The sequence below is a fragment of the Stegostoma tigrinum genome, chromosome 8, assembly GCF_030684315.1.
Source record: "Stegostoma tigrinum isolate sSteTig4 chromosome 8, sSteTig4.hap1, whole genome shotgun sequence".
Taxonomy (NCBI): Eukaryota; Metazoa; Chordata; class Chondrichthyes; order Orectolobiformes; family Stegostomatidae; genus Stegostoma; species Stegostoma tigrinum.
This window is the reverse complement of record NC_081361.1, coordinates 3,511,716-3,535,947: the sequence shown is the minus strand read 5'-3', so window position 1 is coordinate 3,535,947 and position 24,232 is coordinate 3,511,716. Positions and strand designations below refer to the sequence as shown.

Sequence of the window (24,232 nt, the reverse complement as noted above, 5' to 3'; positions counted from 1 at the left end):
TGAACGTGAGAGGGTACTGAGTTTTAGATCAGCAATATCAGCATGAATGGCAGAACAGTCTCAAGGGCGAAAGAGCGATCTGTTCCTGAAGAAGGTCTGAGGTTCCGAGAGATAATAGGAACTGCAGATGCTGGAGAATCCAAGATAATAAAATGTGAGGCTGGATGAACACAGCAGGCCAAGCAGCATCTCAGGAGCACAAAAGCTGATGTTTCGGGCCTAGACCCTTCATCAGAGAGGCTCTCTGATGCTGCTTGGCCTGCTGTGTTCATCCAGCCACACATTTTATTATCTGAGGTTCCGAGAGCTTGTGTTTTCAAATAAACCTGTTGGACTAATAAGCTGGTGTTGTGTGATTTGTGACCTTGTCCACCCTAGTCCAACACCGGCACCTGATGTTCTTATTTCCTAAGACTCTATATCACTATTCTTAATTTCCCTCCGAGTCATGGCTAGGCCACATTTCTCATTTCATTTTTGTGCCAGAAAGGAATGAACAACTGTTGCAGTTCCCAATATTTTCTTTAAGTGTTTTCACTAGCCTATCCACTTCTATCCCCTGAAGTAATACTCCCCAATTTATTATGGCCGGTTTGTGTGCCATGCCATCATGGTTTCCTCTTTTTAAATTCAGGATCTTAGTCTCAGAAGCAACTCTGCCACTCTCCAACTTAGAGCCACAGAGTTGCACAGCATGGATTCAGAATCTTTGGTCCAATGCGTCCAAGCCAACCAGGTATCCTAATTAATGTGGTCCCATTTAATACCATTTGGCCCACACCCCTGCAAACTCTTCCTGTTCACGCACCCATCTAGATACCTTTTAAATGTTGTAATTGTACCAGCCCCTACCACTTCCTCTGGTAGCTCATTCCATACACGCACTACCCTCGACATGAAAAAAAAATGCCCCTTAGGTTCCTTTTACATCTTTCTGCAATAAATTAACAAAATTATCTTATTTATAGATTCAGACTTGAAATATTGAAAAAGTAAATATTATGTATACATTGTCTATGAATAGGAAGGGAACAGAGGGATGTAAGAGAACACAGTTTTAATATGCAAGGGCAAAACCTGTCAGCGCATGCTTGGAGGACTGAAGAGCCTGCTTCTGTGCTGTATCGTTTTTTTGTCCTGCACCGTTCTCCATCTGCTGCATCACAGTAAAATTTTTATTGATTGAGGGTTTTCAATGGCAGTGCCTCTACCCAGCAGTCCCCGCGCTGATAAAGGTCCCTGATTAACATTACAGGACAGCACTGCGCAAGCGTCATGCCGTTGAATTCTTTGGAATGTGTGCGCTGAGAGTAATGGCGACGGGGAAAGACGTTCTTTTGTCATATTCGCAGTCGGTAAAGGTTGAAAGTGCGACGGGAGCGATGGAAACCACAGAGGCCCGGGAGGGGTTTCTAAACACCTCTGGAAGGCAATGAAAACTAAAAATGAATCTACAGGTGCTGTATTTCCAGATCCAGGCCCTTGCCCAAAAAGCGGTTTCCGGTTTAGTGGTCGCCATCTTGACTGGGTTCCTATCGTGAGTGGGGTTCGAACGGTCTCAGCTGGGTCCTAGCGCCAGGCGTGTAACCGTAATTAACAATGGGGTTTTTAGCAGCTTCACCCATTCCCAGCCACAGCTGACCTATGCAGCCTCGAGTTGCCATGGGCCTTGGATACATTCAGTTGAGTGGCTGTGGCTGCAACTCCTGATACGTAGAAGAGCTGAACTTCTCGTTTTGTGTCACTTCAGCCCTGATTTCTCATCTGTGGCTGCTCAACGTGGAGAAGAGTTGGTGAGTCAGGGAATTCTGGCTAAAACAGCATTGTGTAATATAGAACATATAGAACAATACAGCACAGAACAGGCCCTTCAGCCCTCAATGTTGCGCTGACCTGTGAATTAATCTAAGCACCTCCCCCTACACTATCCCATCATTATCCATATGCTTATCCAAGGACTGTTTAAATGCCCCTAATGTGGCTGAGTTCACTACATTGGCAGGCAGGGCGTTCCACGCCCTTACCACTCTCTGAGTAAAGAACCTGCCTCTGACATCTGTCTTAAATCTATCACCCCTCAATTTGTAGCTATGCCCCCTTATACAAGCTGAAGTCATCATCCTCGGAAAAAGACTCTCACTGTCCACCCTATCTAATCCTCTGATCATCTTGGATATCTCTATTAAATGCCCTCTTAGCCTCCTTTGTATTATTACTGAGCATTCTTATTTAAGAAACTGGAACAGTCGTCAGCGCAGCGAGCTTTCTCTATCATTCTGGTAAGATCATGGCTGATCAGATTGTTACTTTAATTCTACTTTCCTGCCTGCCCTCCATGAGAAGTGTCTTCCATGCCCAGCTGTCCCTGGGCACACACTGCTAACCATTACATTTGATACCTTCCACAATGGTAACATGTCAGCATAAGGGGAGGCAATCATCTCGTGGTATTCTCACTGGCCTGTTAATCCAGAGACCCAGGTGTTGTTCTGGGGACCTGGGTTTGAATCTTGCCACGGCAGATGGTGGAAATTGATTTCAATAAATAGCTAGAATTAAGAGTCTAATGATGACCGTGAATCCATTGTCGATTGTTGGAAAAATCATCTGGCTCACTAAAGTTCTTCAGGGATGGAAATTGCCATCCTTACCTGGTCTGGCCTACATGTGACTCGAGGCCCACAGCAATGTGGTTGACTCGTAACTGCCGTCTGGGCAATTAGGGATGGGCAATAAGTGTTGGCCTAGCCAGCGGTGCCCTCATCCCAGGAAGGAATATGGAGTAAAAAAAAGTCTCATTGACGCTGGGAATTTCCTCATGACTTTGTTCTTTATTTTTGCTTTTATTAGTTTGAGTGGAAAGAACATTCTGTCACTGAAATATTACAGTGTGGAAGGAGACCTTTTGACCAGCCGTGTCTGCACTGGCTCTTCACAATATCAATCTGACTGACTGAGAAGCTAGAATTATTTACTCTAAATTGCCATCAATGGACTGATCATGATTCTGGCATTGAGGTTGTTGACTTGCTCACCGAGCTGGCTTGTTTTTGTTTTCAAGGTGAGCAAGTCAACAATCTCACCCACGACCTGAGCTACAAATCATTGCAAAATACTGACATTCTGTATTTCTTTTACAGAGGATTGGGAGAAGCTGATTTGTGAATGGCAAATGCAAAGTAAACATCACTAGTCAGGATCTGATTATCATCAGCTTTTCAATGTGGAAATAGAAATGCTTGCCTCTTCTGTCTGTTGGGGAAAACTTCATCGTGAGACACAGAAACACCCAAATGAGAATGTTACCGTGCACTGACTGTGTAAAGAGCTTTAACCAATTACGATGCCTGAATAAGCATTCCACCATTCTCAACCCAGAGAAATTACACGTTTTTTTATGTAAAAGAGGTTTCAGCAAATCATCCAACCTGGAGAGGCACAAAGACACCAGCACCATGGACAAACCATGGAAATGTGAGTACTGTGGGAAGAGATTCAGTTGGCCATCCCAGCTGGAAATACATGGACGCACTCACACGGGGGACAGGCCGTTCACCTGCTCCAAGTGTGGAAGAGGATTCAGAGAGTCATCCAACCTGCTTGCTCACCAGCGGGTTCACACTAATGACAGACCTTTTAAATGTTCAGACTGTGGAAAGTGCTACAAATGTTCTGGTGACCTGATGTCCCATAAACGTGTTCACACCAATGAGAAACCTTTCAGGTGCTCTCACTGCAAGACTAGAGTCAGAAAATCATCTGAACTCTGTGTACATCAGCGCACCCACACTGGGGAGAGGCCATATACCTGCTCTGCATGCAGGAAGGGATTCATTAATTCATCCAACCTGTTGAGACACCAGCGAGTTCATTCTGCGAAGAGAACTTTTAAATGTTCTGACTGTGAGGAGACTTTTAAAAGTAGCAATAACCTGCTGAGACACCAACGCACTCACACTGGAGAGAAGCCATTCACCTGCTCTGTGTGTGGGAAAGCATTTACACGATCATCGACCCTGGTCACACACCAGCGAATTCACACTGGGGAGCGACCATTCACCTGCTCCATGTGTGTAAAGAAATTCACATGTGCATCTCACCTTCTGAAACACCAACGCACTCATACAGAGGACAGGCCATTTACTTGCTCTGTTTGTGGGAAGGGATTCACTGAGTCATCCAATCTGCTGCAACATCAGCGAGTTCACAACTGACTGGGAGTCAGATTCTGACAGTATTGCTGCTGGTCATTACAGCCAGGACTGAACTAGCAAGTTGATCTTGAGGAGAGCAAGAAGTGCGTTCAAGCCATTTTCTTCCATGGCACAGAAATCCTAGCCCTTGATCAGAAAACCCTTTTACAATTGTGTATAAAGTCAGAAATAACAATGATGAAAGCTGGAAATGTGCTATCAAATCAAAATTTATGTAGAACGATGACCTTTCCTGGCTGGAAGTTAATGGGCACATTTCTGCTTTCCCTACATTAGTAAACACAAAACTGGAACAAAACCTTCCATTGCTAATATGGCATCTCTCAGCCTTCTCTTTTCCAAGGAAAAGATCTTCAGGCTTTCCTAGTGAGTATAACCTATTCCTTCATGTGATATTTGTGGTTGAACTTTTACTTTCCTAGCCTTTGCGAATTACGACACATTCAGAAATGTTTCAGATCTGAGGGGTTCAGATTGGAATATTTATATTTACATCATTCTCTCTGTGTCTGTTGGCTTAACCACTTAACCATAGGAGTTTGCTGTTAGTCTGTTGTCGATCAACCAACAAGCATTTATTAGCGAAGCACATTCCACTAAAAAAGAAAACCAATTTTTCTCTTGCATCTTTTAGATCTTTCTGCTGTTTTATCCCGCTAACATTTTAAATCAAACCCATACACCTCAGTGAATAGAGTTTATATTTTTAAAAATGCGGAACTGAATGTGTGCATCAGTGACAGAGGAAATACAAACATAACTGCTGAGAATGAGAAGAGCTCAGCAAAACAAACACCTGGAAAGTAAGGACATCCCCAACTTGACTGTGAGCACACAGCTCATGAAAGATTAAAAATAGAACAGAATTATTGAATGAAACACCTCCCAGTACTCTGTGTACTTAACTATCTAGTGAACTCTTAATATTTGCGAACTATGCTTAGTCACTTAGAAGTGAAAAGTTTTAAAAGCTCAGTTAATTATCACTAAACAATTGAGTATTAAAACTCTAAGAAATGGGAGAATTTAAGAAATAGCGGAAAACGCCAATTATAATTTATTTTCCCATTAATTTGGAAGGATTGGGAAAGAAATTTTTTTCCAACTCCCATACCAAGTGTTCATGACACTCTTGTTTAGTTGGAGGACTGAGCATGAACAGCCGTTCCTCCAACCTTTTGGGGTGTCTGAGGAGTGGGACTGGATCTGGAGCTCCCCTATTGGCTGAAACTCTGCCTCACTTGGAAACTGTTTGTGATTTTAAACCCTGTGCGGCTGGAGCAGACATTTCAAAGCTTTGTTTACACTTTAAACCAGGCAGATTGCCTGTGATTGGCATTGACCTGAAAAATTAACCACCTAATGGCTGATGCCTATATTTTTTTGAGTTGAAACAGGTACGGCATCTGTATATGTTTTGCCTTTCAACAAATAACAGGGTCTTGTGTACTAACACACATGGATTCCAGTGCATGCAAATGGACCACACTGTGAGCTGGACTGACAACTCTAAATTGATTGTCAGTGTAATTCTTAGCAATTAGCAACTGTAATTCATAACTATGAAATACTTTGAAAATGTTGTCAAATTGCAGAATTACATCTAATGCTGTCGTTTGCATTTTACAAGCATGGACTAGTTGAGTATGGTCAGTACCTTGCCATTGCAAACATTCAAAAGGAAATGCTGTTTGATACGATCAGCCAGTCTTTGGGATTATGGCAGACATGCCTAGCATCACACATATCCCATATTACACATTTATGTGATTGGCAGAACATTTTTTGGTTGGACAGCAGCATTCCAGTACTGTTGAACACCAATCCTGTAATTCTGAATGGCAGTAGCAGTTTGAATCAGCTGGTTTCATTTAATGCTCAAAAATTTAAGATACCTTGCCATTTCAGAGTAATCTGAGGTACACAGGGCACTTCTGAGTTTGGAATGTGATAGCTTCTCGTTTGTCATTTGGTGTAAGTTTGGAAAGAGATTCACTCACTCATCCAATCTGCTAAGATACCAGCCAATTCACAAGTTACTTGCGTGACAGAGATTTGCTGCTAAGCACATTTGGAGATGAACAGTGTTCATTGAGGTCTGTTTCTGATAATATTGGATAAATCTCATCCCAGTTATAGGGATTAATATCCTCAATAAAAGTCAAATCATTCAAATATGTTAAACATACAGTGTGTTTAAACTGCTTCTACAATTGTAGTACAATTGATTTGCTGTCAACACAAGGCCTATCTGCTCTAGTAGTGCAAGAAGTGATTGGGAAAGGTTTTCCAGTTGGTTACTTTTCAGACCTAGTTAACCCCATAGATTGACAAATACCTCCGTGTACTCAACATATGTTCAGTATTCACTGTTTATTTCAGGACAGAGTACCTCAAAGTTTAATTCAGTAAATCTTCACATCCCATATCCTGCCATGACATTATTAACGTGGGGCCAAGTTAACTCAGAAATAATGCAACAGCGGAAGAAATGCAACATTTGTACATCTCTAAACACTTAAACTCCAGTCAGATGGTTGACAGGGAGCTGTTGATATGGTCAAGATCACTGTCTTGCCTGCCGCGCTCATCATCAAGCTCTCCACTCCTGTTCACTCTCTTGTCACTGCTCAAGACAATTTGGCCAAATCAGATTGTTCCCATGACTGGGATCCCACTCCCTTTCGCTACTCATCAGACTCAGGATCATCAGATCTGTTTCTTCAACCCTCCAAAAAACCTCCGCATGGTCCCTGGTACAGGCAGTGGAAAAGATTGTGTTACACATTTTAATACACCAGGGACAACCACCCAATCCTTATATTATTTATGGACGGTAAAGTAACATTTAAACCATTAAAAGGAGCTCACCGGTGAGACCAAACAGGAAAGTCCACATGATAAAATTAAAGATCAAAGTACAGGGGATCTAGGATAACTTGATAAGTTGGATACAAAATTGGCTGACTGATGAGACAGTGGGTGATGGGAGGAGGCTGTTTGTGTGACTGGAGGCCAGTGTCCAGTGGTGTACCATTGGGATTAATGCTAGGTCCCTTGCATAATCTTAGCCCGCCTCATTTCCAAAAACCAAGTCTAGTCGTACATCCTTTCTCGCTGGACTGAAAACATATTTTGGATTAAAATCCTCATTTACAGCATTGTGGGTGTCTCCAAACCAAACGCACACAAGCTCACTGCCACCATGTCAAGGTCATTTGAGGACAGGCAGCAAAACTTAGCCCAGTTAATAAAGTGCAAATCCATGAATAAATAAAACAATGCTGTTGAACAGTTCCCTGAAAATATTTAGGAATTCTTGTCATTTACACTTATTTCCGTACTATTTGGTTCTAAGTTACATTGATTGCCATCCCAATTCACTCTCACATCATAGCTAACAATCTCACCAATGGGAATATCTTTACCCACCATCCCGTGCAGTAGTGAATGTCTCATCCTCACCTTAGCAAGTTTCTTCTTCCTTGGAATGAATTTCTGCAGTGTCTCTTGAATTATCCCAAGAAACCTGTGCCATTATGCTCCATTGGTTCCCTTTCATCAAGAATGTGTTACTTCCTGAAAGAATGACAATAAATTGTTTAAAGTTGATTTCTTACCGAACCACGGACTGCTCACCTTAAAATTTGCTTCATGCCCTGCTAAGTCATCTTTGATCATAACATCCATCACAGGGAATACGTTATAAGTTAATTGGTGCGCAGTTACCTGCATTCTATGTCTATACCCATTTGAATAAAGGATTTAAATTTCTTTGTTTCCCAATCTCTGAATCTTCCCCAAATCTAGGGAATTTTCAAATCCAAATCCAAAACCAAAACCAACACATCAACTCTCTGGTCATTTCCTTTAAATTCCAGGATACTGTCCATCAGGACTCAGCGTGTCTCAGCATGTAGTTCCGACAATTCACTCAATATGTTTCTCTGGTGATTGTAATTTTCTTCAGTTCCTCCATTTCCTGATTAATTCCTGCTTATTGAATAAGGCCAATGAAAAATACCCGTTCAATTCACCTGCCATCTGTTTGTTTTCTATTAGTAATTCGTCAGACTTTTCTCCTTTAGTACAGATGCTTCCTTTATGAACTTTGTTTTAAATATGCAGGGAAACTGCTAAACTGTCTTCGTATTTTGGCTAACTTTGTCTCCTACTTTTTTTTTCTCTCCTTATTAATCTTGTAGTCATTCTTTGCCATTTTATACCTTCTGCTTTGTCTAATCTGCCACCCATACTTCAGCAATTGTATGCTGCTTCTTTGTAGTTGACATCATCTTAAATGCATTTTATAGTTACCCGCAGATGATGTAATATTTCCTCCATTTTTTCCCAGTTTCCAATCCTCCAATGTCATGAATCCTTCAATATCCTGCTCCAAATCCATGTCATCCTGTCACCATATCTGTGTGATGATTACTGGAGCATACTTATTGACTTGGAACTTTTCTTTCTCACTCAAATGTATCTGATGGGTGTATACTGATGTATCCCCTTAATTATTTGCCATTGTATCTCAACCGACCTCTGAAGCTAAATTGCCACTTCACTCTAGCTCTGATTTCACACCCACATGACTGCCCTAATTTAAGTTTAAAATAATAGTCTGATACCCACTCCTGTCCCCGAAAATGGTTGTAAAATTCCATCAGATTAGGGTCACTGCTACCTCTGAGTGCCTTCACTGTGAGGTTGTTAATTAAACCTCTGTCATTGCACAACATCAAGTCCAGTACAACTGGCTCTCTGGTCAGCTTTAGAATATGCTGTTCAAAGCGACTATTTTGAGAACATTTTATGAACTCTTCATCAAGGCTACATTAGCGCATCTGATTTTTCCAGTTTAGGTGCAGTTTAAATTCCTCATTTCCCACCATGCTGGTGCTGGTGCTGGTGCTGGTCCCACACAGCCCTGAACCCACTTGTTCTCACCAGCCTGTGATGCACACATTCATTTCTCTAATCTGATTTGAATGTTTGGGGATGGGGGAGGTTATGAGAGCCACATGCAGTCCCAGAATTCCCTGCATCTTGTTACAGAATCGAAGGACAGAATTTGACCCCCAGTGTCTGTGCATGAGCACCACATCGTGTCCCAATCCCTCATCGTTTTCATTCACGTAATTGTCCAATTCTCTTCTAAAGGGGCTGAATGAACCTGACAATGCATTCTCCCACTTGCAATGGGAAAGATGTTTCACCCTCCTCATATGAGAATTCCTTTGTTAGTCTCATTGAACTGGTATCCTCTGCTTCTGATTTCACCAACACAGTGAACAATGTCTCACTATCGACTCTGTTCTGATATCTCAGGATTCTGCACACACAAATCAGATCTCAAGTTAACTTCCCTTCTCCAAGGAGAAAAGCCTCATGCCACCAATAAAAGCAAAATGTTGCAGACGTTGCATAATTGGAAACAAAGAATACAGGACTACATTCTCAGGGTTTGAAATGTTAACTATTCTTCCTCACCAGATGCTACCAGACCTGCTGTGTTTGTCCGATTTCTGTTTTAGTTTAAAATTTCCAATGTTCACAGGGGTTTGTTTTATTGAAATGAAATCTCCATACTGCTTTGATTATCTACAGTTCTTTTGTACCAGTGCACCAGTCTTCCTTCTATCCAGTTGCTGCATCCTTTATTTTCATTTCAAATTCATTGTAACTTGTGATATTTAACACCCAGTTATGGCCACCTTCTGGCCAGACTGCCTGTGATGTCACTGTCAAACCATCGAAGCTGCATTTTGCGCTTCAACTTCAGTCCATTTGTGTATCTGACTCTATGACAGTCCATAAACCTCATTCTCTCAAGTCTTAGACCTTCCCTTGTTCTTGTTTGCAAATACTACCTTTTTCACACTGTTTGAATTCTCACATTTCTTATGTGTGCCAATCATCTAAATCCTGTACCATCACTTTGGGTGTGATAACATACTGGCTGTGTGTTAGAAGGATTTCCTCATGCTGAGGAAATACTACATTCTTTTTGGTTCCAACAAGAATTGACTGAGAAAGAGAGAGAAAAGAACATCTCCAGTGACATAAAATCAGGTGAGATGAAATATCGCCATACATTCATTTCTCCACATATGTGTCTGTGTGAGATAGTAACAGTATCTGCCAGATTTGCTGCTTCACTGGTCATGAACACTTGGTGCTTATCAAAATAAGTTTATAAATTTGAAAGACTGCTATTTGAATTATTTCATGATGGTAATTTCCCATAACTTCTCAAAATGTTTCTCTAACTTCAACTAAAGCTGAGTTTCCTGACATACGCAATGCAGAAAGCTCTACTCGTGCAGACTTTGTGAAAACCCTACTAGTTACAAAACAAAATGCGGTGGGGCCCAAGTAAGCTTGAAGATTAACAACCGGTTGGTAAGAATTCATTGGCAGTACAAGCTGGTGTACTGCACGTGTGTGTTTTGCGCATGTACACTAATGGAGGTTTCAGGGGGGTATCAGTAAATGTCACCCTCAATTCATAAGCTTTAGAGACGAGCAGATAAGCATTCATTGTTGTCACTTAGAAAATTTCCTACATTGCAGACTGTTCTCCTGGGAAGCTGGTGTATACTGTCATAGCGTGCCAAAATACTTTGTAACATGGGAGTCCAAATCACTTTTAGTCATTTAATCTGTGCAACTACCTTCTTAAATGAGGTAAAGCATGTCTTGGCTCCATCCTTGTTAATTTAGATACAAAGCATAGATTCTTGGGTATATCAATTCCCTCAGTGGAATCATTATTACCCTTCAGGGTATTACCTGTTTCTTACTTCTCTATTCTCACCTTTTCCTTGACAAACTCATGTTCTCCAATTCTTTATCTCTTTGGAGTTTGATTTTTAAAATCCACCTCCTTTTGCATTTCTCCTTGCTTTTCTGTCTCCATTATTCCCTGTTCACTTTGCCTTCTAATTTCATTACTCTCTATTTTTCATTTTCTATAATTTCAGGTATTTATATTTTTCTCAAAGTCCTGTCTCTTTTCATTTATAACTATATATCAGCCAATTCCAACTGTGATATCCTGCTTCAAAGTTTCCTTTCTTCCAACTCTAAATGTTGTAAAATGACTTGAAGTTTCTCATCCTCACAAGATCCTACTTGTACTTCTACCTTCAATTTATTTGCTAATTCTCTCGGTTTAGTTTTCAAAGATTTTAGATTGATCAGTGAATTATCTTTCACTTCCGGAAAACTCTTAGCCACATCTAAACCATTGTTAGGTTTTGTGCAACGAACATGCCCACTACACTCTGCTTTATGCCCTGGAACTATTCTGTAGTTGTTATTTGGACAAGAAAGACACAGATCGTTTTTAGAGCTAAGGAACTCCAAAATCCCATCAAGAGACCCCATGACCCTCCACATGTTATGATCCCAGCTGAAGTCATTGTTAGACAAGCCAGGCAGAAATCTAATAGATTAACAATGTTATCTCTCACTAAAACATAAGCATATAGTGCTGCAGATTTTGCTTTAACAATTAAATAGAAACTAACTAGCAAAAGAGATGAATATTAAAATAGAATAAAACAAACCATTTACTTATAGTACAATTTGAAAAAAATTATTTTTAAAAACACAGTAAACATATAACTACACAAATTGCAAAAACCCAGTCATAAATTAAAAAGAAACAAAATAGCTTTTGTACATTACCCAATACAGCACTCATTGAAACATAGTAACTGGGAGCAGGAATAGACCATTCAGCATTTGAGCCTGCCTTGCCATTCATTGTGATCGTGACTGATCCTCATCTCAGTACACCATTCCTGCTTTTGCCCTGCACTTCTTGACACCTTTAAAATCTAAAAAAAATCCATCTGCTTGTTGAATATGTTCAGACTTGGCTTCACAGCCTTCTACGGGAGAAAATTCTACAGGTTCACTACCCTTTCAATGAATAAGTGTTTTTCATTTCAGTCCTAAATGGCCTAGCCTGTATCCAAGAGTTATGAAGTACTCACACCAGAGCCTCTGTGTCTGCACCTTTGCAGGTTTAACACACTTTTGGCTTTAATGCTTTAATGCTAGAGCTTCTCCCTGGAGCTATTATATACTCGAGCTTAAATATGCTCAGCAGCTTTAAAGTTTAGTTACAACATGTCTGGTGTGGGGCAAACTCTAACTCCTCATTCTAAGGTTATCTAGTTCACGATATCTCCTTCACTATTTAGAGAACTGAACTGCAGGGAATTCCTATTCCAATAACCTCAGAAGTCCACTCAAAACTCAAAGTGAAAGTGAAAGCTGAAGTCTCTCTCTCTGAGCTATGGGCATTTTGCTCAACTGTTTAAAAGAAAGTTTTGTAAATATCAAACCTTGAGGCCCCATTATTTTCCTTATCGGGTTAGAAGATAATCTAAGAAGAACAAAAAATCCGTTAGTGGTGCTCGCAAAGATATCCAATTTACAGCCAGGCCTCAAAAACCTGTTTTAAAATAAACTGCTGTGGCTACAGTAATACGAGATAATTATTAATTTCAGATGCACAGGAAACACACTGCTTACTAACCAAAATCCAAAGAAAAATTGCAATAAATGGAACTTGAGGAGATCTGTCTAATCCAAGTTCCCCACTGAGAAGGCGATAGTTTTCCTGTTGTTGAACTGTTGCAGACAAGGTGGTGAAGGTACAACCATAAGCTTTCTGATAAAGATTTATAGAATCTTCATCAGCAACAATTCAGGAACAGCAACTTATGTCCAAATCAGAATGTGACTTGAAGGGAATTTGGAGATAATGTTTACACAGATCTGCTGCTCTTGGCTTTCCAACTTGTGGAGGTGACAGTTTCCATCAAACATCACATTGAGATGCAAGTGTAGAAATCCTTCCTTGCTAACTTCCCAACTTCTCTTGTGTTGGCCAAAACCTGGTGGTAGGTTGCATTTCCTGATGGACACTTATGTAAGTTGGTAAAATCTGGCAGCTTTCAGACTCTCCCTTTCACCTGCTGACCCCATGAAAGAGCAGCTTTATTCAGCTCAATTTCACAATCTTGCTTTGAATTTTTGTTTAAAAACCAGAAGTTGCTGGAAAGGCTCAGCAAATCTGACAACTTCTGTGAAGAAAAATCAAAGTTAACATTTCAGGTCTGGTGACCCGGATGTTCAGAGGAAGGGTCACTGGACCCAAAACATTAACTTTGATTTATCTTCACAGACGCTGCCAGACTTGCTGACCTTTCCCAGCAACTTCCAGTTTTGTTCCTGATTTACAGCATCCACAGTTCTTTCAGTTTTTATTTTGTATTTTTGTTGTTTCTTTCTCTCTCTCCCTCTCTCTCTCATTCCCTTTTTTCAATTTGTTTCAGCAGATATTGGATGGAGAATATGTACAAGTGGAAAACTCAAATATCACATCGGGATCTGACAGTGATGCTTGATTCCTGGAAACAGAAAGCACCCCATTCACAGAGTGAAGAAACTGCAGCACGTTGTGGATGTGGATGAGGCTGCAGTTGATCATCTGGATTGCAAAAACACAAGCAGAGTCACATTGGGGAGAAACCATATAAATGTAGGGACTGTGAGAATGTATTCAATTATTCATATGAGCTGGAATATCATTGACGCAGTCATCCAGGAGAGAGGTTGTTCTGTTGCAGTGAATGTGGTGAAGCATTTTTTCATTCATCCACCTTGCTGATGGCCTAGCAGGTTCACACTGGAGAGAGGCCATTTAACTTTTCTGTGTGTGGGAAGAGGTACATATTTTTATTTGCAAAATTGAGACAGTGTCATTGCTGTGACTGGGATAAGAGCTTTAAATGTCCGTGTGGACTGAGGGAGAACCAGCACATTCCCATTGGATACTCCCCATTCCAAAGCTCTTACTGCAGCAAGAAATTCAGGCGATCATCCAGCCTGTCGATACATCAGTGAATTCACACTGGGGGGAGAGCTTTCACATGCTCTTGTGTGTGGGAAGGGATTCATTAATTCGTCCAAGCTGCTAGTACACCAGTATCTACGCTGGCGAGAAATCTTTCCAATGCCCAGGTTCAGGAACAATCAAAAGGAAATTGGACAAGTGCTTGAAAGAAAATAGTTTCAGGCTGATTGAGGAGGCAGCGGCGGAGAGGGTGAAGTTTGAAACCCAGTCATGTCACTGCAGACAGGTCGCCATGACAACACTGACAAACATTCCGTTCCACATTGTTTCACACAAGTGGCTAGAATGTCAGAGTAAAATCTTAAATAATGGGGAAGGTTATTATCTGAAATGTGCAGCCAGAGAGGGTGGTAGAGGCAGATTTACTGGAGATTTACAAGAGGAGATTGCCACTGGATGAATTTCTCAGTCAGGTGGTCACCCAAATGTTACAGGAAGTAGCTGAAGGATTGACAATTGCTGATTTGAGACTCAGGCACCAGCACCAGCACCAGCATCAGCTTCCATCCCCCACTCCCTCAATAATAAACCCTCCAGTGCAGACTGTTAACTGGTATCAATTTCCCTCTGCAGCGTACATTTGGGGCACTGTTGAAAGGAGGTTAGTGCTTGTTCAGCAATTCCCTGTAACTACTGCAGTACAATTTCTGTTCTGCAGCCTCTGAGCTGAATGGCCTGAAAACGTTCCTGTTGCCCTGCCCTTGCTTGGCCTGTTTGGGCCCACGACCTTCTGGAAAGTTGCTCAGTGGCAAAGTGTAAAAATATTGCCCACTTGAATTGAGGTTTGTGTCCTACAGAAAGGAGACTGGAGGCGTGGTGTCATGATGTAATGATAAACAGCCTCGCTCTCCATGTCAGCAAAACAAAAGAACTAAGCATTGACTTCAGGAAGAATGGAGGAGAACACATTCCCATCTCAGCCAACAGAGCAGAAATTGAGAGTTAAGTTTCTAGGAGTGATGATAATCAACAAACTGGTCTGGACTTACCAGTTAGACATGACAGTCAAGAAGGCACAATGACGGCTCTTCTTCTGCAGGCAGCATAGGAAATTTGCCAAGGTCATAAGGACCATCACCAACTTTTACAGATGCACCATTGAAAGCATACTGCCCAGGTTCAAAATGCCCTGGTACGGCAACTGCTCTGCCCATGACTGCACAGACTGTAGAAGACGGTGTGCGCAGGCCACACCATCATGGAAGCCAACCTTCCACCCATGGACTACATGCCTACAAAGAAAGGCTACCAACATCATAAAAGACCCCTCCCACTGTGTAATGCTCTCCCACAACCTCTTCCATCAGGCAGAAGATACAGTAGCTTGAACACACGCACCAGCAGGTTCAAGAACAGCTTCTTTCCAGACATTATTAGACTGATGAATGGACTATCTAACTTCAAATCATGTTAAAATGTTGATCTTGCTCTGCACATCTCCTGTGTGACGTAAGCTACACACCTCACTCTGTGCCAGCATCCTATGACCTGTATATCCTTGCTTACTATGGTTTGCCTGTAGTGGTCACAAGACAAGGTTTTACACCGTACACATGGCAGTAAATAAATAAGGTCAAATCTCGAGGTGTTCTCTCGTCTAGACAGGGCTGTCCTCACCACAGTCCTCCCTCCAGTCTGATTGCTAGGTTTCACCTCTGAGCCCTTCACTTACTGCTGTCCTGCTGCTGATCTTCACCTCAGGCATTTTCTTGCTACTAACCACCATTTCTCTCGGTGTCGTCACTGTGTGCCTCAAAGTCTGAATATCAGTTTCTGAGACCCTTGGACAGACTGGACAGGACGTAATACCATTTCAGACAAGCGCCATTGTTTACGAAAGCCCATGTGCAGAGCCATCTGATGGGCCGAATAGTCTACTCCCGTGTTGCTATGACTTGTAATTCTTGTAATGTATATTTCTTTATTCTGGTATTTTAACAAAATAAAACAGAGAAATCCTAGAAAGATACTAGAAGTCCTTGCTCACCTGGCAGATGAAATGACAATTGTATCATCGTGTCTGAGGTTAACATTCTCCTCCAGCTATTTTAATGCAGACTTTGAACAACTTATTTCAACAGGTCTGTTTTAAAAGTTAGCACCAGGCATGGTTACATTGTGATGGCAAAAGTCAATTTCAGATTAGAAATTTCAACCTGTTTACTTTCATTCTGGAACAGTTCACAGTTTGACACCAGTATCTGAACTGACACACATTTCTGGGATTCAGTAACGTTGTTCCTGACTCGAAACAGACTTATAAAGTGGCTTCTGTTCTGTGTCTAGGAGTTGGAACCATTAAAAAGTACCGCTGGAAAACATTTCCAGCACACCTCACTGTTAACCCACGTGGGGAATTTTCTGTGAGAACAGAAAGATGGGAAAGAGCAATGTGCTATTTGCCTCTCTCAGTGTGACCCCGAGGAGTGTGTCCAGGCTAAGGTTCTGTTCCTACCAATGATCCCTCTCCAGATTATCCTTTGAGCTCCAGCAGATGATGTTAAACACTGAGATGGGAAAGAATATCAACAACAATGTTTTTAATTCAGTAAAACTGAATTGTTAACCATGTATCTAGAATACCAAGAATTGTCAATATGAGCAAAAGCAAAACCCAGTGATCAGAACATTATTTACTCCAGGATGTGATTAACTGGAGGATCTAAACCCCTGCAGCCACTGGCGAACTCACAAGTGTCTCAGTTGGTGAGATGACTGAGTGACTATTGGCCCACACAAGAAGCGGGTGACCCGCTTCTCACCAGTTCCTCCGACACTTCTGCCATCCACAATCCGACCCCACCACCCAAGACATTTTTCCATCCCCACCCCTGTCTGCTTTCTGGAGAGACCACTCTCTCTGTGACTCCCTTGTTCACTCTACACTGCCCTCCGACCCCACCACACCTGGCACCTTGCCCTGCAACCACAGGAAATGCTACACTTGCCCCCACACCTCCTCCCTCACCCCCTATCCCAGGCCCCAAGATGACTTTCCACATTAAGCAGAGGTTCACCTGCACATCTGCCAATGTGGTATACTGCATCCACTGTACCCGGTGTGGCTTCCTCTACATTGGGGAAACCAAGCGGAGGCTTGGGGACCGCTTTGCAGAACACCTCCGCTCAGTTCGCAACAAGCAACTGCACCTCCCAGTCGCAAACAATTTCCACTCCCCCTCCCACCCTTTAGATGACATGTCCATCATGGGCCTCCTGCAGTGCCACAATGATGCCACCCGAAGGTTGCAGGAACAGCAACTCATATTCCGCTTGGGAACCCTTAGCCTAATGGTATCAATGTGGACTTACCAGTTTCAAAATCTCCCCTTCCCCCACCGCATCCCTAAACCAGCCCAATTCGTCTCCTCCCCGCACTGCACCACACAACCAGCCCAGCTCTTCCCCTCCACCCACTGCATCCCAAAACCAGTCCAACCTGTCTCTGCCTCCCTAACCTGTTCTTCCTCTCACCCATCCCTTCTTCCCACCCCAAGCCGCACCCCCATCTACCTACTAACCTCATCCCACCTCCTTGACCTGTCCGTCTTCCCTGGACTGACCTATCCCCTCCCTACCTCCCCACCTATACTCTCTCCACCTATCTTCTTTTCTCTCCATCTTCGGTCCGCCTCCCCCTCTCTCCCTATTTATTCCAGAACCCTCACCCCATCCCCCTGTCTGATGAAGGGTCTAGGCCCGAAACGTCAGCTTTTGTGCTCCTGAGATGCTGCTTGGCCTGCTGTGTTCATCCAACTCCACACTTTATGATCTTGGATTCTCCAGCATCTGCAGTTCCCATCATCTCCCGCCAGTGTCAGTGGGTTTTTGTGGACAGCAAGTCCATTTTGCTTTTAAGACTTTGTTCACAGAATATTGAGAAGTTTTCTTATCAAAATAAGCAAGTCACTGTATAATGAGGTAAATGACTGATTTGAATCCTTTGCCACACGCAGAACAGATGATGGCTCTCTCCCTGCTGTATGAATTTGCAGATGGACCGTGAATTCCCATGATCCTCTCCAGCCTTTCCCATGGTGAGAACACCTGAATGGTCTCTTGTCAATGTGAGCACCTTGGCAAGTCAGGTCCACAGAACACACACATACACCACACCCTGCAATCAGATATTTAAAAGCTCTTTTGGCAATGCACACTTGGTATTAAACAAATTTCTGTTTAATTTGGGAATCAGCAGTTATGGGGATAAGGCAGGAAGGTGCAGTTGAAGATTTTCTGGAACAACCAAAGTTGCTGGAAAAGCTCAGGAGGTCTGGCAGCATCTATAAAAAAAAACAGAGTTAGTGTTTCAGGTCCGGTGACCCTTACTCAGAACTGGGTGAGTACGCAGAGGAATAAAGCTGAGGCCTTTGCTGAGTACAGAGCGTTCAGCATCAGAGAGCAGAAGGTTAGGCAGGATGGTGAATACCCGCCAGGAGGTGGAGTTGGGGGAGGAGATGGAGGCTGAGGGACGGGGAGGAGAGGAAGTTTCCAAAGGGTCATGGGTATCTCTGAGTTGTTGCATCTTGTGGGCCTTGATGCCTCGAAGGAAAACAAGTTTCTTATTAGCACAACGAATAAGCCGGAGGATGAAGTGGAACTACAGAGTGGTGCAGCCCTGAGTCAGTGTGATGCGATGCTATTGGAAAGAAAGGTTGAGAGTGTGTATGTGGCACCGCATGGCAGTGAGTGTGGATCTCTGGGTGCGGCAACAGCAGCTATCTATGGAACGTTGAACATCTCAGAGATCTATGACAGTGGGAAGATTCAAAACATTAGGGATAAAACTTCAGCTGGAATCCACGTGAGGGAAGTCTGAGCTGGAGGTAGTCACTGAAGAATGTGATATGGCCGTGCGAGGAAGTTTTAGCAAATACTTGGGCAAACACCAGGAGTGACAGTGAAATTGATGTCGGTTGACAAGAAGAAAGATCGGAACAGACATCCCATTGGAGAGAGGAGCAGAAATTCTTCAAGGTGGGCATGCCTGGAAGAGATGTGACAGTGAGTTAAATATGAAATAAAAACTGAAAGAACTGCAGATGCTGTGAAGCAAGAACAAAAACATAAAAACTGAAAGAACTGCAGATGCTGTGAAGCAAGAACAAAAACATAAAAACTGAAAGAACTGCAGATGCTGTGAAGCAAGAACAAAAACAAAGTTCTGAGGAAGGGTCACTGGACCCAGAACATTAACTCTTTTTTTCTTCACAGATGCTGCCAGACCTATTGGGCTTGTCTGAGATAATGGAAACTGCAGATGCTGGAGAATCTGACATAACAAAGTCTGGAGCTGGATGAACACAGCAGGTCAAGGAGCATCTTAGGAGCACAAAAGCTGATGTTTCGGGCCTAGACCCTTCATCAGAGAGGGGGATGGGGAGAGGGTTCTGGAATAAATAGGGAGAGAGGGGGAGGCGGACCGAAGATGGAGAGAAAAGGTGGAGAGGAGAGTATAGGTGGGGAGGTGGGGAGGTGGGGAGGGGATAGGTCAGTCCAGGGAAGATGGACAGGTCAAAGAGGTGGGATGAGGTTAGTAGGTAGGAAATGGAGGTGCGGCTTGAGGTGAGAGGAGAGGATAGGTGAGAGGAAGAAAAGGTTACGGAGGCGGGGACGAGCTGGGCTGGTTTTGGGATGTGGTGGAGGGAGAGGAGATTTTGAAGCTGGTGAAGTCCACATTGATACCATTGGGCTACAGGGTTCCCAAGCGGAATATGAGTTGCTGTTCCTAGAACTTTCGGGTGGCATCATTATGGTACTGCAGGAGGCCCACGATGGACATGTCATCTGAGGAATGGGAGCGGGAGTTAAAATGGTTCGTGACTGGGAGGTGCAGTTCTTTATTGCGAACCGAGCATAGGTTTATGCAGAGCGGTCCCCAAGCCTCCGCTTGGTTTCCCCAATGTAGAGGAAGCCACAACGGGTACAGCAGATGCAGCACATTGGCGGATGTGCTGGTGAACATCTGCTTAATGTGGAAAGTCATCTTGGGACCTTGGATGGGGGTGAGGGAGGAGGTGTGGGGGCAATTGTAGCACTTCCTGTGGTTGCAGGGGTAAGTGCTGGGTGTGGTGGGTTGGAGGGGAGTGTGGAGCGGACAAGCGTGTCATGGAGAGAGTGGTCTCTCCCGAAGTCAAGCGGGGGGATGGAAAAATGTCTTGGGTGGTGGGGTCGGATTGCAGATGGCGGAAGTGTCGGAGGATGATGCGTTGTATCCGGAGGTTGGTGGGGTGGTATGTGAGGTCTCGGGGAATTCTCCTTTGGCGGTTATTGCAGGGACGGGATGTGAGGAATGAGTTGTGGGAAATGCGGGAGACATGGATGAGGGCGTTCTCGACTACTGCGGGGTGTGGGTGGGGAGGTGGTGGTGGGGCGGGAGTGAAGTTGCAGTCCTTGAAGAACGGGGAGATCTAGGATGTACGGGAGTGGAATGCCTCATCCTGGGAGCAGATGCGGTAGAAGTGCAGGAATTGGGAAGAGGGAATGGAATTTTTGCAGGATAGTGGGTGGGAGGAGGTGTATTATAGGTAGCTGTGGGATGAAATAGACATTGGTTTCTAGGTGGTTGCCTGAAATAGAGACAGAGGGGTCCAGGAAGGTGAGGGATGTGTCGGAGATGGCCGAAGGGGAACTTGAGGTTGGGGCGGAAGCTGTTGGTGAAGTGGATGAACTGTTCGAGCTCCTCTTGGGAGCAAGAGGCGGCGCCGATGCAGTCATCAATGTAATGGAGGAAGAGGTGGAGTTTGGGGCCTGTGCAGGTATGGAAGAGGGACTATTCCATGTAACCTACAAAGAGGCAGACATAGCTTGGGTCCATGCTGGTACCCATGGCCACCCCCTTTGTAGGAAGCGGGAGGAATCAAAAGAGAAGTTGTTGAGGGTGAGGATGAGTTCGGCTAGGCGGATGAGGGCGTCGTTGGAGGGGGATTGGTCAGGTCTGCAGTACAGGAAGAAGCAGGGGGCCTTTAAGCCATTTGTATGGGGAATGCAGATGTATAAGGTCTGGACGCCTATAGTGAAAATGAGGTGTTGGGGATCGGGGAGTTGGAAGTTCTGGAGGAGGTGGAGGGACTGGGTGGTGTCATGGATGTAGGTGGGGAGTTCCCAGACCAAGGGGGAGAAAATGGAGTCCAGATAGGTGGAGATGAGTTCGGTGGGGCAGGGGCAGGCAGAGACAATAGGTCGGCCAGGGCAGGCAGGTTTGTGGATTTTGGGAAGGAGATAGAAGTGGGCGGTGCGGGGTTGGGGAACAATGAGGTTGGAGGCTGTGAGTGGGAGGTCACCTGAGGTGATGAGGTTGTGAATGGTTTGGGAGATGATAACCCACTCTATTCTCCTGGCAACGGCCGACAAACCCATCCCCATGCTGATCCCCTAGAAAAGGCATGTGAACCCTTCATTATTCTGATCTCCTGCCAATGGCCTGTGAACCCATTCCCACTCTGTCATCCTAACAGTGACCTGTGAACCCATCCCCACTCTGTCATCCTAACAGTGACCTGTGAACCCATCCCCACTCTGTCATCCTAACAGTGACCTGTGAACCCATCCCCACTCTGTCATCCTAACAGTGACCTGTGAACCCACCCCCACTCTGTTATCCTAACAGTAACTTGCGAACCTATCCCCACTCTGTCATCCTGCAGTGACCTATGAACCCTTCACCACTCTGTTATCCTAACAGTGACCTGCGAACCCATCCCCACTCTGTCATCCTCACAGTGACCTGAGATCCCATCCACAATCTGTTCTCACACTAACAGCCAGTTAATCCCTCCCCACTCTGCTCTCCAATCAACGGCCTCTGAACCCACCCCACTCTCTTTCATAGCAAAATCCTGTGAACACGTTCACACTCCATTTCCTCAGCAAGTACCTGTGAAATTATTCCATTCGGACACCCTCACAGTGGCCTGTGAGCCCATCCTGTCTATGTTAGCCTAGCTCTGACCTGTGAACAATCCGCAATCGTTTCTCACAGCAACAACAAGTAAACCCATCCCCTCTCTTCTCTAACAGCCAAACCCTGTGAACGTGCCCCCACTCTGTTAACTTAGTAACGGCCTATCAGCACATCTCCACTGTTCTGCAAGCAACAGCCTGTGAACGCATCCTTCCTCAGTTCCCCTACCAACATGCTGCGAACTGGAACCCACAATATTCTTCTTGCTATAGTCTCCAAAACCATCCCGACACTGTTCCCTCAGTAACGGCCTGTGAAAGCATTCACACTTCCTTCATGCAATGATTTATGTCGTTGCGTGAACTCATGTTCACTCTTTTCCACAAGCTACAGGGTGCAAAACATCCCAATCTCTTCCCCTGGCAATGATCTGTGAACCAACGCCCACCCTTTTCTCATCACAATAGTTGTTATTGCGGGGACGGGGCGTGAGGGATGATTTGTAGGAAATGCGTGACACATGGTCGAGGGCGTTCTCCACCACTGCAGGGGGTGACTTGCGGCACTTGAAAAACGAGGACATCTGAGATGTTTCGGAGTGGAATGCCTCATCCTGGGAGCAGATGCAGTGGAGGCATTGCGATTATGGGATGGCATTTTTGCAGGAAGGTGGGTGGTAGGAGGTGTATACTAGGTAGCTGTGGGAGTCGGTGGGCTTGAAATAGATATCAGATTCTAGTGGTTGCCCAAGATGGAGACAGAGAGGTCCAGGAAGGTGAGGGAGGCGTTGAGACATCAATCGCCTCAACCTCTCCACCCTCTCACCCACTACAACCTCTGCCCTGCAGAACTTGCAGCCCTCCGCTCCAACCCCAACCTCACCATAAAACCAGCAGGCCTTCCAGTCGCGAACTATTTCAACTCCCCCTTCCATTCCTCAGACATCATGTCCACCCTGGGCCTCCTGCAGTGCCACAACGATACCACACGAAGGTTACAGGAACAGCAACTCATATTCCGCTTGGAAACTCTGCAGCCCAATGGTATCAATGTGGATTTCACAAGCTTCAAAATCTCCCCTCCGCCTACCGCATCCCAAAACCAGCCCAGCTCATCCCTGCCTCCCTAACCTGTCCTTCTTCTCAACTATCCCCTCTTCCCCTCTCAAGCCGCACCCCCATTCCCTACCTCCTAACCTCATCCCACCCCCTTGACCTGTCCGTCCTTCCTGGACTGACCTATCTCCTCCCTGCCTCCCCACCTACACTCACCTTTATTGGCTCCATCTCCACCTCTTTAACTTGTCTGTCTCCTCTCCACCTATCTTCTCCTCTATCCATCTTTGATTCACCTCCCCCTGTCTCCCTATTTATTTCAGAACCCCGTTCCCCTCCCCCATTTCTGATAAAGGGTCGAGGCCCGAAAAGTCAGCTTTCCTGCTCCAAAGATGCTGCTTGGCCTGCTGTGTTCATCCAGCTTCACGTCGTGTTATCTTGTAAAGTCAGTGAGTTTACATTCACTTTTGCCCTGACAATAAAGTAAGGGATATCAAGGCACTTTCCCACTTTCTGACTGACATTTCATCATGAAAGACTGGGCATTATCTGATTAACAAAAACTATGTTAACGGTGGTTAATCTCAGCGCAGTGTCAGTTACTTTATATAGAATCTGTATGTGTATGCTTTGTTTCTGTCTCCCTGTGTGTGTTTCTGTGTGTTGGTATATATGTGGCTGTGTTTGGCTGTATGTGTGTCTGTCTCTGTGTATTTGTGTGTTAGTGTGTCTGTGTGGATGTCAGTATCGGATTGTATGTCTGTGCCTCAGTGTGTGCCTCTGTGTCTATCAATGTTTTTGTTTGTTTTTCTGTGTGTATAAATGTGGCTGTGTGTTTCTAGGTCTGTGTATGTTTGTGTCAGTGTATAAATATGCCTGTGTGTCTCTGTAACTGTGTGTGTGAGTGTGAGAGATATCATGGGAACTGGAGATGCTGGAGAATCTGAGATCACAAAGACTGGAGCTGGATGAACACAGCAGGCCAAGCAGCATCCTAGGAGCACAAAAGCTGATGTTTCAGGCCTAGACCCTTCATCAGAAAAGGGGAGATAGGGAGAGGATTGTGAAATAAATAGGAAGGGGGGGAGACAGACTGAAGACGGACAGAGGAGAAGATAGGAGG

General features: G+C 44.2%; 1 protein-coding gene across 3 annotated transcripts; it reads left to right on the top strand.

The window, feature by feature from the left end:
• Positions 1-1,275: 1,275 nt before the first annotated feature.
• LOC132209890 (gastrula zinc finger protein XlCGF17.1-like) lies at positions 1,276-16,043 on the top strand. 3 transcript variants are annotated; one of them, XR_009446032.1, is made up of 3 exons: positions 1,276-1,457; positions 3,141-4,580; positions 13,574-16,043. XR_009446032.1 is itself a non-coding variant. In XM_059647706.1 (2 exons), exon 2 carries the CDS (start codon positions 3,294-3,296, stop codon positions 4,212-4,214), a length of 921 nt encoding a protein of 306 aa, XP_059503689.1. In that variant the 5' UTR covers positions 1,276-1,457; positions 3,141-3,293; the 3' UTR covers positions 4,215-8,458. The 3 variants fall into 3 exon arrangements, 1 of the variants encoding a protein (XP_059503689.1); XR_009446033.1 differs by lacking the exon at positions 1,276-1,457 and adding an exon at positions 1,510-1,793; XM_059647706.1 differs by lacking the exon at positions 13,574-16,043 and having other exon boundaries at positions 3,141-8,458.
• The last annotated feature ends 8,189 nt before the right edge of the window (positions 16,044-24,232 follow it).

Excerpts from the sequence above, each read along its gene's own strand:
- LOC132209890 (XM_059647706.1), top strand. The coding sequence starts at position 3,294 with ATGAGAATGTTACCGTGCACTGACTGTGTAAAGAGCTTTAACCAATTA.